This window comes from Corapipo altera, unplaced genomic scaffold (assembly GCF_003945725.1).
Source record: "Corapipo altera isolate COAL_440 unplaced genomic scaffold, ASM394572v1 56, whole genome shotgun sequence".
In the NCBI taxonomy this organism is placed as follows: Eukaryota; Metazoa; Chordata; class Aves; order Passeriformes; family Pipridae; genus Corapipo; species Corapipo altera.
The window spans coordinates 5,038,768-5,052,570 of NW_020884896.1; the positions used below are offsets into that span (position 1 = coordinate 5,038,768).

The window sequence follows — 13,803 nt, forward strand, 5'->3', positions numbered from 1 at the left end:
GGCTGCTCTTGAGCTCAGTCAGGCTGTGGCAGGAGCTGAGGACATGCAGGTAACACAGCCCCTGGCTGTTCACGCACATCCACAGGGCAGAGTCAGCCATCGGCTCTTGGAGTCACAGAGCCAGTGTCCCCACCATGAGTCAGATGTGCTTGGAGCAGAGACAAGAAGTGCGTTGTTAACCCCAAAGATAATTAACCTCAGGGCAGTTTGCAAAGGGATGTGGGGCTGCAAGGGGTATGGGGCTGCTCCATCACCTGAGCTTTAATATGGAGGCTGAAGGTCCATGTGAGACCCCCAGATGCCTGCAGGCTCAGGGCTAGGGCTCCCCAGTTTGTGCCTTGTGGTTAGCTGCTGCTATCAGGCTTGATACTCCTCCAAGGTTCCATGCATGCGTGGATTGGGAAAAGGCAGGAGGAGCACCCAGATGTGCCTCCAGCAACTCATTTCTGCCTCCCCAAAACAAGGAGGGGCTGTTGATCCCCAGCACAGGTGAGGTCTGTGGGCAGCTGTGTTTTATGACCGAGATGGGGGCTGCAGCTGTACTAACCGCCGGCAGGCAGAGGCTTCCCCGCACCCGCAGTGTGGTTTTCTGCCAGAGGCTCTTCAAAGAGCTGCTTCATGGAGGGAAGCCTTGTGGGTTGGGGTGCAGCTCCCTGTGGCATGGCCATGACTGGCTGCTACTCTCCCAAACCCTCTTGGGAGCAACGTTACTGGGGCAAGGGCAGCCCCAGCCCAGGCCCAGCCTTGTAGCTGGGCTTTGCTGCTGTTCCAGCAGTTCTTATCCTGGTTTTGATGTGTGTCACACAGGATGGAGTCTCTTTATCCGACTGTTGGGTTTTCCCTGCCATGTGCCCCTTTGTTTGGTTCACGTGCTTGGGCACTCTTGCAGCCTCTGCTCCCTTCTGCCTTCCCACCCTCCTTTCCCATTGGACCCTTTTTCTATCAGAGCTGTTTCCTCCCAGCCCTGTGTAAAATCACATCTCTTTTACCAGCTGTTAGGCAGGATTTGAAATGTCCCACTGGCTCCACCCTGGCTGCCAACAGAGCCTGATGCTTTTCATCTTGCAATGCATCTCCCACCTTTCATCCCACTGCCAGCTTTGTGGTCACTCCCAAGTGCCCTCAGGAAGCCAGGCAATGAAATACAGCTGCTGCTGGGGCAACAGTTTTACCCATCTTAGTGCTAGGACTGAGCATGAGGAGTATGAAGGACCTTTAGTTATGCCAGGGCATCTAATCAAGTAACTCCAGTCTTGTAAGGTTCAGCATTGGTTTCAGAGCATCCTCCATCCCATAGGGAGTTTGCTTTAGCCATTCTGAAAGCTGGGACCAATTGCTGTCCCGGGACCTGCAAAACTGAGAAGCAGCATCGCAGATCTACAGCATCACTTCTTGGCTCACCAATATCTGGGACAGATCTGGGACAGCCGGGATGCAATTCTCAGCTTGGCTCAGCCTCATTCACACCTCGGAGGAATCCAGGAGGGCTGGCAGGGCTGGCTTCACACTTATTAGCAATTAAAAGCCTCAGAGCCTGGGAGTCAATTAGTTCTGAGCTCCACAGTGCCGCAAACCCAGAGGATGAGCTTGCTAACGAGAGCTGCAGCCAGCTCCCCACAGGGCTCAGGGCTGGCTTTCCAGAAGAGCTGTTTGCTTTTTCATTTACACCTTGGATGAGTGTTGCAGCATCAAGTTCGGGGTGTCTTCTCGGGTGCGAGCTTCCAGGCAGGGAGCACACACTGCATGCTGGAGGATGAAAGGCTTCCTGGTGCGCAGGGCTGGAGCCTGGCACTTCTCACGGCAAGGCACAGTCGTGCATGGGGTCATGATGGGGTGAGGGAGGACCAAACCTTGTCCTAACTGTCTTGGAGCTGCACAGGAGGGTCTTGCTTTGGCATGCTGCTGTCTGCTGGAGGTAGAGCCACATAGGGTCCAGCAAATCCCTGCCACCACCCCCTGGCTTGCTCTGCTCCAAGTTCTGGAGCTGCTGTGCTGTGGAACCCTGATTTGCTGGGTGTCCTGGGATGTACTGGGTCTGTGAGCACTGGGCAGCAGTTTCCCACTACAGGGCTGAAGGACCTGGTGTGCAGCCCTGGGGAAAGGGATGGTTCTGTGCCTTTGATTCGCAGTGTGTGGGGAACATTCTGGGTGATGCAAATGTGAAGCAAGTAGGTGCACAGGCTGGAGGGTAGTGTGGGAGCTGGAAAGAAAATGTGCTTTGGTGGAGGGTTCATGCAGGGATTTCCCACTACTAGAGGGCAAGACAGAAGCAAAAACATGAAATGAGGGAGGAGAAAAGTCTTGCTAAACACCAGGGCAAAGGGGACTTGGAGGTGGTGAGAAGCAGGATGCAGAAAAGCAGGAGGTCATGCAGTGATGGGGCCACCGGTTGTGTGCCTCATCTCTCAGTGGCAGTGGGACACAACGGCTGTGAGCCAGACAGCTGCGGTTCTAACACTCCGTGTCCAGCCAGGGGAGGGGATGAGCCCTCACCCAGCAGAAGGTCCCTTTGCAGAAAGTAACAGGCTGGCTACTCTGGCATGTGGGCTGCAGGACAACCCCCTGCTCACCCTGGGCTCTGCCAGACCACAGGGAACTGGGCACAGCAAGTGCTACGGCTCTCTCAAGGCACTTTGGGATGTAGAGTTGATGGCAACGCCTTAGCCTCATGTTGGCTCTCCTTCCTGCTGATAACAAGGTTGCTGGAACAAAGGGACAGTGTGGGGAGAGGGCGGTGACAGGCATGCAGGGTTTGCAGCTTGTTATTTTACTTGTGTTTCCATTAAAGCTGCTGCTTTTAACTTGTTTCAATCTCTGAAGAGGCTCCAGGGTGTGTAGCAGATGCTTTATTCCCCCTCCCTCCCACCCTCCCCTCTTTTCCTTGGCCAGCTCCTGTGTTTCCCATAGCATCCTCCTTCCCGTGGAGGCCGAGTCCCGCGGCTCTGGCATTGCAGCGCGGCCCACGCAGGAGCCGATCCTTGCTGGACCTGGACTAGAGCCACCACTTAGGCACTGCCCTGTACAGAGAGCTGCTTGGCAAAGCCCGGCTTGCGCAAATGCCTTCCCTGTTCAGATCATCCCACTCGCAGTGGACATTCCACGTTCCGAACTTCCTCTGTGTCCCAAGACGGGGCTACTGGTGTTACCCATGGAACATGCACCCATATGTCTCAGCATCCCCCGTGTGCCCTCTCGGCAGTGCAGGCACTGTGGTAGCACCATTGGGTGATACCAGCTGGGGTCAGTTGCTGGTGCTCTGGTAAAGACAGTGGCCCAAGGTCATGGCACAGGTCAGCAGCGTCCTTTTGAAGCCACTGAGATTTATGTGTGCCCTGAAATGTTTTGCTAAGTCAACAACACCATGCTGGGGCTGGGACTCCCCTCACTAACTGTTGCCAGGAGCATATGTTGCCTTTTACACATGCTCTGCTCATCTGTCCAAGCAACAAACCTCTCCATCTTTAATGTTTTTGGAAGCATCTGCATCTCCGGGGAGGGAGGGCACCAAGGCCAGAGCCTGGGGTCAGCACGGCACTTTGGAAGGCTTTGGGAAGGCAGGGTGGCACGCATGAAGCATTGCTCCCTGCTCTGCCATTGTTCATCTTTAGTCTTTGCTGTGTGGACACAGTGGACAGGCAGAATTTGTTGATTGGGCTTGTGTCACTGAGGTCTGTGGTCTGAGACACTCAGCATGTCATGGTGTCTAGCTGTGTGTTGCCTTGCTCCAGCAAAGGATTGTTTTGTCCTTATATATAAGGATATATAAGGGTATAAGGATATATATAAGGATATATAAGGGTATAAGGATATATATAAGGCTCTGATCCATCGCTTTTGCTGGTTCTGAGACAAGAAATATTACTACAAGAAGCCTCAGGTAGGGGTGGGGGCAGCTCTCCTAAGGGAAATTATTATTTATTGTCACTTGGACCTCAGTGGGTGTGACCTGGTATATCATCCTGGAAGCCAAGAGATGATGAGGATGCTGATCCCTTTGGGAGGACCACCCCATGTCCTGGAATCCCATCACATGCTATGGGTGGTGTGTAAGTAGGTGATGAATGTGGATACAGCCCTTGCACAGGGAAAGGGACCCCCAGGGCTGGGCAGCCTGTGTGATTCAGAGCATGGGGGCCCTGCAACTCATAGCTGGGGACATGAGCCCCACTTTCCAGCAGAGATGGGGTAGAGGTACACATGGAAATGCACACAAAGGCCAAACGCCCCATCCCACCCAGGAGCCCTGCACAGGGCAGGACAGGCCAGTGGTGGCTTTCAGGCAGCTCTGGTGGCTAGAAGGATGGCTGGATGTCCTCATCTCTAGAAGCCCTGTAGGGACACCTCCCTGCCTTTGCACAATGCTTTGCTGTGCCACAGAGATGTCTCCTGTGCTGAATACAGGTTGCTGCCACCATCCTTATCCCCACTGTACTGTCTCAGCTCCATGCACCTTGTCCCCAGTACCCATCAAGGCTGTCTGGGTCAGAAGGCAGTTTCTGTGGCTGCAGGTTGTGGTCTCCCCCAGCTCGCCGTGGGCTGCGGCACCCGGAGCCAGGAGGATAATGAGATCTTAATAGTCCAATTATATCCCATCGATTTACTCAGCACGCAATTGTTGGCGGCTGTAGCTGCCTGATAAACCACTCTGCTCTGGCTGCCAGTGGGGAGGGCTGTGCCGCACCGCCCAGCCTGGCATGTTCCTCACAGCAACCAGCTGTTCCCCCTTGAACCCCTGCAGGAGTGGCACGACAACCCCCCCCCCCCCCCCCCCCCCCGCTCACTGTTGCCCCTGTCCAGGAGGGGCAGGGACAAGAGACAGGCAGAGATTGGAGCGGGGACCCTGGTACCCTGCCCTGGTTGGGTGTGCCAGCACTGGGCTGACCCCAGGTTGACGTCCCTATACTGCCCTGGGTAGCAGAAGGGTTGTGCATCTCCATCTGCCACTAAAACAGGCTGACAGGAAAAGTGATTCCTGGTGGGTGACAGACCTTGCTGGCAGAGCAGTGGTGAAGCCACCATCAGTGTCTGGCAGCCTGTACTGGGCAGTGTGGTGCTACCAGAGGTGTGCCCAGCTTGTTTCCTGACAGCAGGAGTCAGCTCCTGAGCATTCACCTGCAGGTGTTCCTTGCCACAGCATGGCATGGCAGGTGCCTCTCTGCACTTTGCTTTGATTAATTTCCCTTTTGAGCTGGTTGTGACTGGGAGTTGCATGGATTAACAACTCCTAATTTGGAGGAGTCACTCTTAGTTATGACTTTAAGCTTGCCTTCATGATTGTGTTGGTCATCCCTTGTTCTAGTATTGTGAAAAGCAGCAAATAATGTTCCTTTTTCCCCATACCATCCTGCTTTGGACCCTGTCCCATCCTCTCCCATTTCCTTTTCCGGCCCCTGCAAAGGTGCCTTTTCCAGAGACCCTGCAATCTCTTTCCTGAGTGGCAGGGGCTCACACTGAGCTCACCGTGCTGCACCCTGTTTACATTAGGCTCTGCCATCCCACTTTGTCCTGTGCAAACACCATCAGCCTGGGGTCACAGGGGGTAGCAGGCAGCAGCAGGCAGTGCACAGGCTATGTATGACCTTGAATATGGTGGAGTGAGATGGGGTGGGGAGGGTGGGAGGTCCATCTCATCCCCCTTGGCCAGGATGGAATGATGCCGGCAGCTGGCCCAGCGGAGCCCATTAAAAATCAAACAGTGTGATGTAATGCTGCGGGATCACCACAGGAGCCTGAACCTGAGATGAGGCTGTGGGGCCCCACTCACACTGGCACTGGGGACTGGGGCAGGTGACACAGTGGACAAAACTCTGCCTTATTACTCTAGCATCCTGCTAATGCAGTGGCAAGGTGGCTGCCTTGACCCTTCAGCAAGCAGCTCCCCTTGGGGACACTGATCCTTGAGCACTGGGTCCTTGCACCACTGGGGACTCGTGTGCATCACCTTGAGTGGACTGTGCAGCTGGGACATGTGGGTGAAACTTGCTTCCCTCATACAGGGCTGCAGATGCCAATACTGTCACAAGCAGTGGATGCAGCAGAAACAGGAAGTCTCCTGAGAAATAAGAGTGTAAATCCCCTGGGGGATTCTGGGCTACTAATGCAAGTGCTGATCAGTCTATCGATCTTGAGTGATGCAAGAGTCTTTCTGTCCCTTCAGCTCACCCCTTGTCACCTGTCAGGTGGTGGAGGTGGTGGCTGAACAGCCATGCTGGCAGGATAGCCCTGTGTCTGCTCATTCCTCCGCCCTGGACAGGCTGTGTGCGGTGATCTGAGACAACAGGCTGCTTAATAGCTGCCAGTTCCATGGTCTGTGCCTGTTAGTCCAGGTAGGCCCTTTGGCTTGGGGAAATGCAAGGTGTGCTCTGGCACAGCCTTCTCTAGCACAGCATTAGTGAGGGCTCTGGGGAGCACCTGTCCCAGCCTGAAACGCTGATGCTGCCCAGAACTGGTGGCTTTGGTTGTGAGGGCAGCTGCCTTGTCTGCTCGAGGCATGGTGGGTGGTTGCTGTGGCTGAGCTGGTGCCTGCAGTGGCTGGTCCCAGCACCAGTGGAGTGGAGCGGCTGGGGCAGTGCCCAGCCTGTGAGCAGGGACCTGCCATGCATTTTTGTCGTGGGAGCTGTGCGGTGGCAGCGGCTGAAGGGTTAATGCCTGTGATTTGCCCCCCGTGAGTAGGGGAGGGTCTGAGAGACCACGGGATGCTAATGAGTTTCCAGATGGATACTGGGGAGGAAAGAGACTAAAGAGGAGAGCAGCCCCTTGTGCCTCACCTGCCTGGAGCCGACAACTGGCCCAGGGCGTGCAGACATTGCCAGGGCGGAAAGTCGCTCCCCTGCCGCAGTGTGGCTCCGCAGTCCTTGCCAGTATGGCTGGGACATGACACGGGATGCAACTTTGGCTTGGACAAGGTGCCCTTGTGGCTTTTGACCCCGGACAGGATGGACCTCTGCACCACCAACAGAGCCAGCCCCGGCGGCCGCTGCCAAGCCGGGATGCCTGGCGAGGGGAGCGCCTTGCCGGAGGGCTGCCAGGCCGCCCCAGCGCTCTTGGCAGGCGGCGGGGGGTTTGGAGGATGCGGGGCCAGCGCCGCTGGGAAGCAATTACCTCCCCGCTGCGTCCGGCCCTAATCCCCTCACACGGCGCGCAAGGAGCCGGCTCGCCAAACAAGGCTCAATCAGGTTAAAGTGTGAAGTCAGGATTAGCCGAAAGAATGAGAGCGTGGTAATAGCCCCGGCCTCCCCGCCCGGCCGCCGCAGCCCCGCTGCGGCCCCCTCCTTCCCGCCCGCCCTCCGGCCCGCCGGGCTCTTGCCGTGGAGATTAAGGCTGCCGGGGTTTGTTTGCCTGAGTGGGCTCCCCACTGGGAAGCCATGTCGAACAGTTTTGCTCGGGCGCCCCGCTAAGCGCCGGGCAGGGCGTCGCGCTGGGGGGTTGGCTCCCGCCGGCCAGCCCCTGCCAGCCCCGACGAGCCGTGTCGCCGCGCCTGGCTCCTCGCCGAGCCTCCCCGGGAACCGACAGCGGGATGGGGCTGTGGCTGCCAGGCGAGGCAGCACCGGGGCAAGTCCTGATCTGCCACAGATACTGCGCCGAAAGCCATCATGCACACAATAGGACCAGGCAGCGGGGTGTAAGAAAGCCCCCAAAATCCCAAGCCCTGACCACCACCGTCCCTCGCACTGCCCAGCCAGGGAGGACTTGTGTGGATATAGTCTGGCCATGAGGCTTTCGGGGGACATAGAAGAAAAGTGGGCACCCACCTTCTCACCACCACTGTGGTGGTGGAGCTGGCTGCTGCTGTTGTACAGGCATCTGCTGGGGCAGAAAATACCTGTGGGAGGTGAGCCTGAGAAAAGAGGTGTTCTCCATCACCTGCTCACCCCTTGTCATCCTTCCCCCTTTGCACTCCTGGGGCTACCTGGGCCATGCAGAGACAAACTCCAGCTACATCGTCCCCTGGGACCATGACACAGGGATGGGAGGATGGTGGTGCTGTGAATGGGCTGGCTGTTTGGGCATCCCCTGGATTCAATAACCAGGAACTCTCAAAATTGGAACTTTAGGACAATACCTGGAAGTGAAACCAGAAAAGACAGTGAGGGCGGCTGTGGCAACTCCCCCTCCTCTGTCTGTGCCGGTCTGTCAGCTGGTCCCCAGCGAGGCTGTCAGACCCGTCAGTGCTCGTGGTCACTGCTGCAAGCTGGCACTCCACATGCGATGGCAACAACACATTTGTATTTGGCGGGGTGTGAGGCGGCACCGATGCAGCCGCCGCGGGTGCTGAGAGCGGCGCGGTGGAGCGAGGAGAAGCCGTGCCATCTGCTGTTTCTTCCGCGCCAAAGTGTAAAGCAAACATAGCTGGGAGCTACGAAACACCAGGAGGGAAGGGGCCGTGCCTTGTTCCAGTGCCGGGGCCCAAGGATCCCACAGGCAAAGCATGTGTTTGTCCCGGTGTCGTCAGCTGTGTAACCGTGCAATCTAATCTAAGCCCGGTGCCGGGGCCTTGCTGAAACCCTCGCATCCAGCGTCTGTCCCTCTTGGCTTCGGTACCCCCAACGGCAGCACTTCATCAGTGACTGTCACAAAAAGCTGTGAAGGGGAGAAGCCTTGCAAAGTCAGTTGCAACCTTCTAGCAGCATTTCCCTCGCGAGCTGTAAATGAGCAGCTTGGAGACAGACGCCTGGGTTTACTCCCTGGGTGCGCTGGGACTCCCATGTGCTGCGAGCGGAGAAACGCAAGTTTTTCACGGGGGAACAAAAGAAAATGCAGGCAGGACCTGCCCAGGCAGGCAGCACCAGAGCTGGGAGAGGGATGTAGAGCACTGAAGTGTGGTGCTTATCTCCGTGATGGGTTTTATGTTGGAGAACAGGCAGATGTCAAGAAGGAATGTGATGCACTGAATGCATTGCTAGGAAGAGTGGTGAACTTCACCTGGAGGGTTCGTAGAATCATAGGATGGTTTGGGTTGGAAGGGACCTTAAAGATCATCTAGTTCAAACTCTCTGCCATGGGCAGGGATGGCCCTCATAATGATCAGATTGCTCAGTGACCCATCCAGCCTGGCCTTGAACACTTCCAGGGATAGGGTATCCGCAAGTTCTCTGGGCAACTTGTTCCAGCAGCTTACCACCCTCACAGTAAAGAGTTTCTTCCTGACATCTAATTTAGATCTCTCCTCTTTTAGTTTCAAACTGCTCCCCCTTGTCCTATCACTGTCTGCCTGTGTAAAGATGTTGCTCTCTATCTTTTCCAAAAAGAGTTTTCTAAGGGATTCCTTCTGGGGAAAAAGAGGAATTGGTGCAGTGGTGTGTTTTTCTGAAAGGCCAGTGCAATTCCTAGGCTCATCACATCCCCAACAGAGTACAAGAAGAAATCGTATGCATCCAAAGGAGTGCTAAGGTGTCAGGGGCTGCTGTAGGTGTCAGGTCCTTCCCCTTTGGAGAGGGTTAGGGGACCCTGATCCCCTCGGGGAGGGGGAAGAGGTGTCATCCCAGAGCTCTGGGAACAGCTGGCGAAGGCAGTGCAGGCAGCGCAGACGGGGCAGCCTGGCAGTGCCGCCACGTGGGTAGCAGTGAAATTGCGCCTGCTGCTCGCAGAGGAGGTGGCCTTTTCCTTCTCCGGTAGCCTGGACCGTTTCAGGGGTGGCATCTCACTTCCTCTTCCCCAGCAATGATGTTTTGCCAGCCGGGTTTGATTCTCCAGGAGCGACCCAGAGTAATGCGCAAACTGTACAGGGGGCAGGGGTATCACACTGGGACCGGATGACATCTCCTTCGTGGCTGGGTGTCCCACTAGATGGCAAACCTGCTGCTAGGCAAACCCACTATCTTGTGTTTTGCTTCTTCTCATGCATCTGTGCAAGTGATGCTGGTGCTTCCCTCTGGGATCATTTTCTTGTTGTGGCAGTGAAGCTTTCGGCTGAGGGGAAGTCCCAGTTTAGAGACTCCCAGGTATTTTGCAAGTAGCCTGTGTGCCATGCTGAGCCCATTTTTGGAGGAAATGAGGGCACGAGGAGAAATGTGGATGCTGTGCCTCCATCCTGACCCAGCCCAACTGCCCCAGGGTGTCAGTAGTGAACAGGCTTTGTTATGTTGAAGCAGAGCTGTTGAGCACTGAGTGTGAAATGGTGATATCTATGGACACCCCAGACCACCTCTTGGGACTGGGATGGGGGTGTCTCTGTGGACTGTCATGCTGGGGAATACTTAGTCTGTGCAGGTCCTACTCCTCACTCACCCATGGACTTGCATGGATTTGCATAGGGAAAATACTATGTTGTGCCTTAGTTTCCCTGTGCCAGGAAGGAGGTGGGGACGTGACCTCCTGCCTCAGGGGTGGCGGGAGCAGGACTGTGCTGGCATGGGGCTGGGAGCAGGCAATGTGGCTCGAAGGAGCTCCTGGCCCTTATTATGGGAGAGGGAATGGCTGTTTGGGAGCCATGAGGAACAAATATGACAGACAGGTCCTCCCAGAACTGAGCCAGTCCACCCAGACCCTACTTGCAGTGAGATTTTTGGTCTTCATGCTCATTAAAAGCCAGCACGGGCATGGCAGGGAATTTGATCTGCTGCCAGCCCTGCAATACGGAGCCTTTGCAGGCCTGGCGTGCCCTGGCACTGCAGAGCAGGTGATTACACAGTCGTGCAGTGATGAAGTAAGTAATGACCCGATTATTTGTGCCCTCTGAAGTGCGGGTCAGGCTCCACGGGAATGCCTCCTGGAGCAACTAAGTGTAATTACCAGTTAATCAGCAGGGACCCGTAATTATAGCAGTCAGAGAGTATTTATGTATGGAGGGTTTTCCCAGAGCTGTGCCACGCAGCTCTGCTTGTCTGAGCCAGGGACAGCAGTGCCCAGGGAGCCCCATTCACTTTCAGCCACCATGAACAGAGCTGGACTTGCCTCAGGACAGCCAAGGATTTGAAGCTAAATTACAGTTTATCAGAGCTCCTGAGGAATCACAGAGTGCTGGGGCATGCCCCTGCCTGTGGATGCCCTGCTCCCATGGGGCATCACACTTTGCATGCACTGCTCATTTTCCTTCCTGCCTCTTTCTTCTGCAGGGACCTGAGTGAGAACTTCATCCAGGCCATCCCCAGGAAAGCGTTCCGTGGAGCCACTGACCTCAAGAACCTGTAAGTCTCGGCAGTGTTGGGCATGAGGGAGTTTGGGGTCAGGTCTGGTGGCAGGAGGCATTGGAAGCCTCTCTGCCTGGGCTGTCCCATCAATTCTCTCTCTGATTTTCTCCTTCAGGCAACTGGACAAGAATCAGATCAGCTGCATCGAGGATGGAGCTTTCCGTGCCCTGCGGGGGCTGGAGGTCCTGTAAGTGGCCAGGGGCTGGCTGGAGCCTCCAGCCTGCAAGCCCCATGTGGGGTGAGGGTGTCCCTGGGTGTCCCCACCTGCTGAGGTGCTGCAGGGACATCCCCAGCATGCCATTTCTGCCTGGCCTCGAGGAGGGGCTGAGCAGGGGTCTGGTACCACTGCTGCAGAGCTGTGCTCCAGGATCCTGCCCCATGGGCCACCTGGCTGCAGCTGGCTGTGGAGAGGAGAAGCCTGGAAAGGGCAGCAAGTCCTGCCTAGGCGTTTGGGCTGTCTCCAGCCTGTGCTTCTCCATCCATTCACCCTGTGCCAGGGTGTGGGTGTGTGCTGTTGCTCTCAGGGGTTTGGTGTCACCTGGACCATCTCGCGTTCCTATTTACAGCCTCTCCACCCTGACCTGCTCCACTTTGTCTTCCTGCAGGACCCTGAATAACAACAATATCACTTCTATCCCCGTGTCCAGCTTCAACCACATGCCCAAGCTGCGGACGTTGTGAGTGCGGATGAGTGAGGGGCCATGGGGGTGGGAGGGACCTCCTGGTCTTGAGTGGGTTGACCACAGCTCTGCTGCTGCTGTTGGCAGCTCAGCAGTGCTGGGACAGCACTGTGGGGATGGAATGGAGGGGATACCCCTGCAGAGCATCCCCAAGCACTGCCAAGCAAGGTGGCCTTGGCAACTGGTGTAGATGCTCTTGGGCTCCTCCACTTCTCCCTCTTCATCCTTTGGGATGAGACAGGCTGAGGCAGCCAGAGAGCAGTGGGGTGGGCAGGAGCTGTCCTGTGGCTGCTGACTGCCCCATCCACCTGCAGCCGCCTGCACTCCAACCATCTCTTCTGCGACTGCCACCTGGCCTGGCTTTCGCAGTGGCTGCGCCAGCGTCCCACCATCGGGCTCTTCACGCAGTGCTCTGCTCCTGCCCAGCTCCGTGGCCTCAATGTGGCTGAGATCCAGAAGAATGAGTTCAGCTGCTCTGGTGAGGGGGACAGGGAGGTGGTGGGTGCCAGGGCAGGGTCATGGGCCAGGGAGACAAAGAGTGTCCTGTCGGTGCAGCCCACCTCCACTCCCTACCACGTGCCCCAGCTCAGAGCCTGGATACATACTGTGGGTTCATCTCAGCTCAGCGCAGTCCCTGGTGTGGGGACAATATGGGGACAACACCACCCTATCATTGTGACAGTGCATCAGTCTGAGCCCTTGGAGCTGTGTGCCTTTTGCACAGGGTTGGGGTGCACCAGGACCTCACGCACCTGTTCAAAAGTGCCACAAACTGTCCCAGCACACTGAGGGTCCCTTCCTTCGGGTGCTGCCACAAGCTCACCTGGCCCAGCTCTTTGCAATTCCAATGCTGGCTGCTTCTCTGGCAGGACAAACGGACCCAGCACGTGCCCAACTCTGCAGCTTGTCCTCTGGCTCCTGCCCAGCCATGTGCACTTGCAGCAATGGCATCGTGGACTGTCGAGGCAAGGGGCTGACGGCCATCCCTGCCAACCTGCCCGAAACCATGACAGAGATGTGAGTATGGCCCCACACCATCACCACTGGGCTCTGGGTGGCTCAAGGCAGTGGAGACACAGGAGCAAGCCCTGCAGCTGAGCCCCCACACAGGGCGGCAGGCCCTCCTTGCCCTTCTCTCACACTGCCCAGATTTAGCCCTGGATTTAGCTGCATTAAAAATGTAAATAGAGAAATAATCTCCTTAGGGGAATCCAATTATAATGCAAAGCCCCCACTGGGACAGCACACAAAGCACTGGTTATCAGCAGGTCCCCCCAGACCCAAGGCTTCCCCCACCCCATCCACCATGGTCCCACCACCCCTGGCACCCCTCTCTGATGGACAAAGCCCCAACCACAGGATGTAAATTGCCTCTGGGCAGAATGGTCCCACACCTGTGGAGTAACTTGCTGCAAGCTTAAGGGGTTCTGCAGTCCCCCAGCCTTGTGAATGGGGTGCTGGGGCTTGGCCAGCCCTTTAGCCCTCTGCTCTCCCTCTTCTCTTTGCAGACGTCTGGAACTCAATGGCATCAAGTCCATCCCTCCAGGTGCCTTCTCCCCCTACAAGAAGCTGCGGAGGATGTAAGTGTGCAGCATCTACTAGCTCATCCACCCTTTGCTCTGCTGGTCACTGCCACAAGCTGGCAACCCCTGAGTCAGATGGGTGTGGGGCACCTCCTGTGACATGGGTGCTCCATATGGCAGCACTGGAGTGGGTCTTGAATACCCTCAGCTCTGTATGTTGAGTGTTATGAGTGGTCCCCTGGGCCCAGAAGGAGGATGGGGACATTGGGCAAGAGAAGAGGGGACCAGGCCACCTTCTCCCTTTGGGTTTCAGAGACCTGAGCAACAACCAGATCTCGGAGATCGCTCCTGACGCCTTCCAGGGGCTGCGCTCGCTGAACTCGCTGTAAGTGCCCACACTGGGTTGGGTGGGGTGTGGTGGATGCTGCATCCTCTTAACCATGGCCCACACCATTGCCCTATCTCACACCA

General features: G+C 56.5%; 1 protein-coding gene across 1 annotated transcript in view; it reads left to right on the forward strand.

Annotated features, from left to right (window-relative positions):
• The window catches only part of SLIT1 (slit guidance ligand 1), a 61,888-nt gene that overhangs the window by 33,079 nt on the left and 15,006 nt on the right, over nt 1–13,803 (forward strand). The window contains exons 5-11 of the mRNA XM_027648134.1: nt 11,055–11,126; nt 11,245–11,316; nt 11,735–11,806; nt 12,124–12,287; nt 12,679–12,826; nt 13,318–13,389; nt 13,646–13,717. Of these exons, the coding sequence (XP_027503935.1) occupies nt 11,055–11,126; nt 11,245–11,316; nt 11,735–11,806; nt 12,124–12,287; nt 12,679–12,826; nt 13,318–13,389; nt 13,646–13,717 (672 nt within the window). The remainder of the gene's footprint in view (nt 1–11,054; nt 11,127–11,244; nt 11,317–11,734; nt 11,807–12,123; nt 12,288–12,678; nt 12,827–13,317; nt 13,390–13,645; nt 13,718–13,803) is intronic.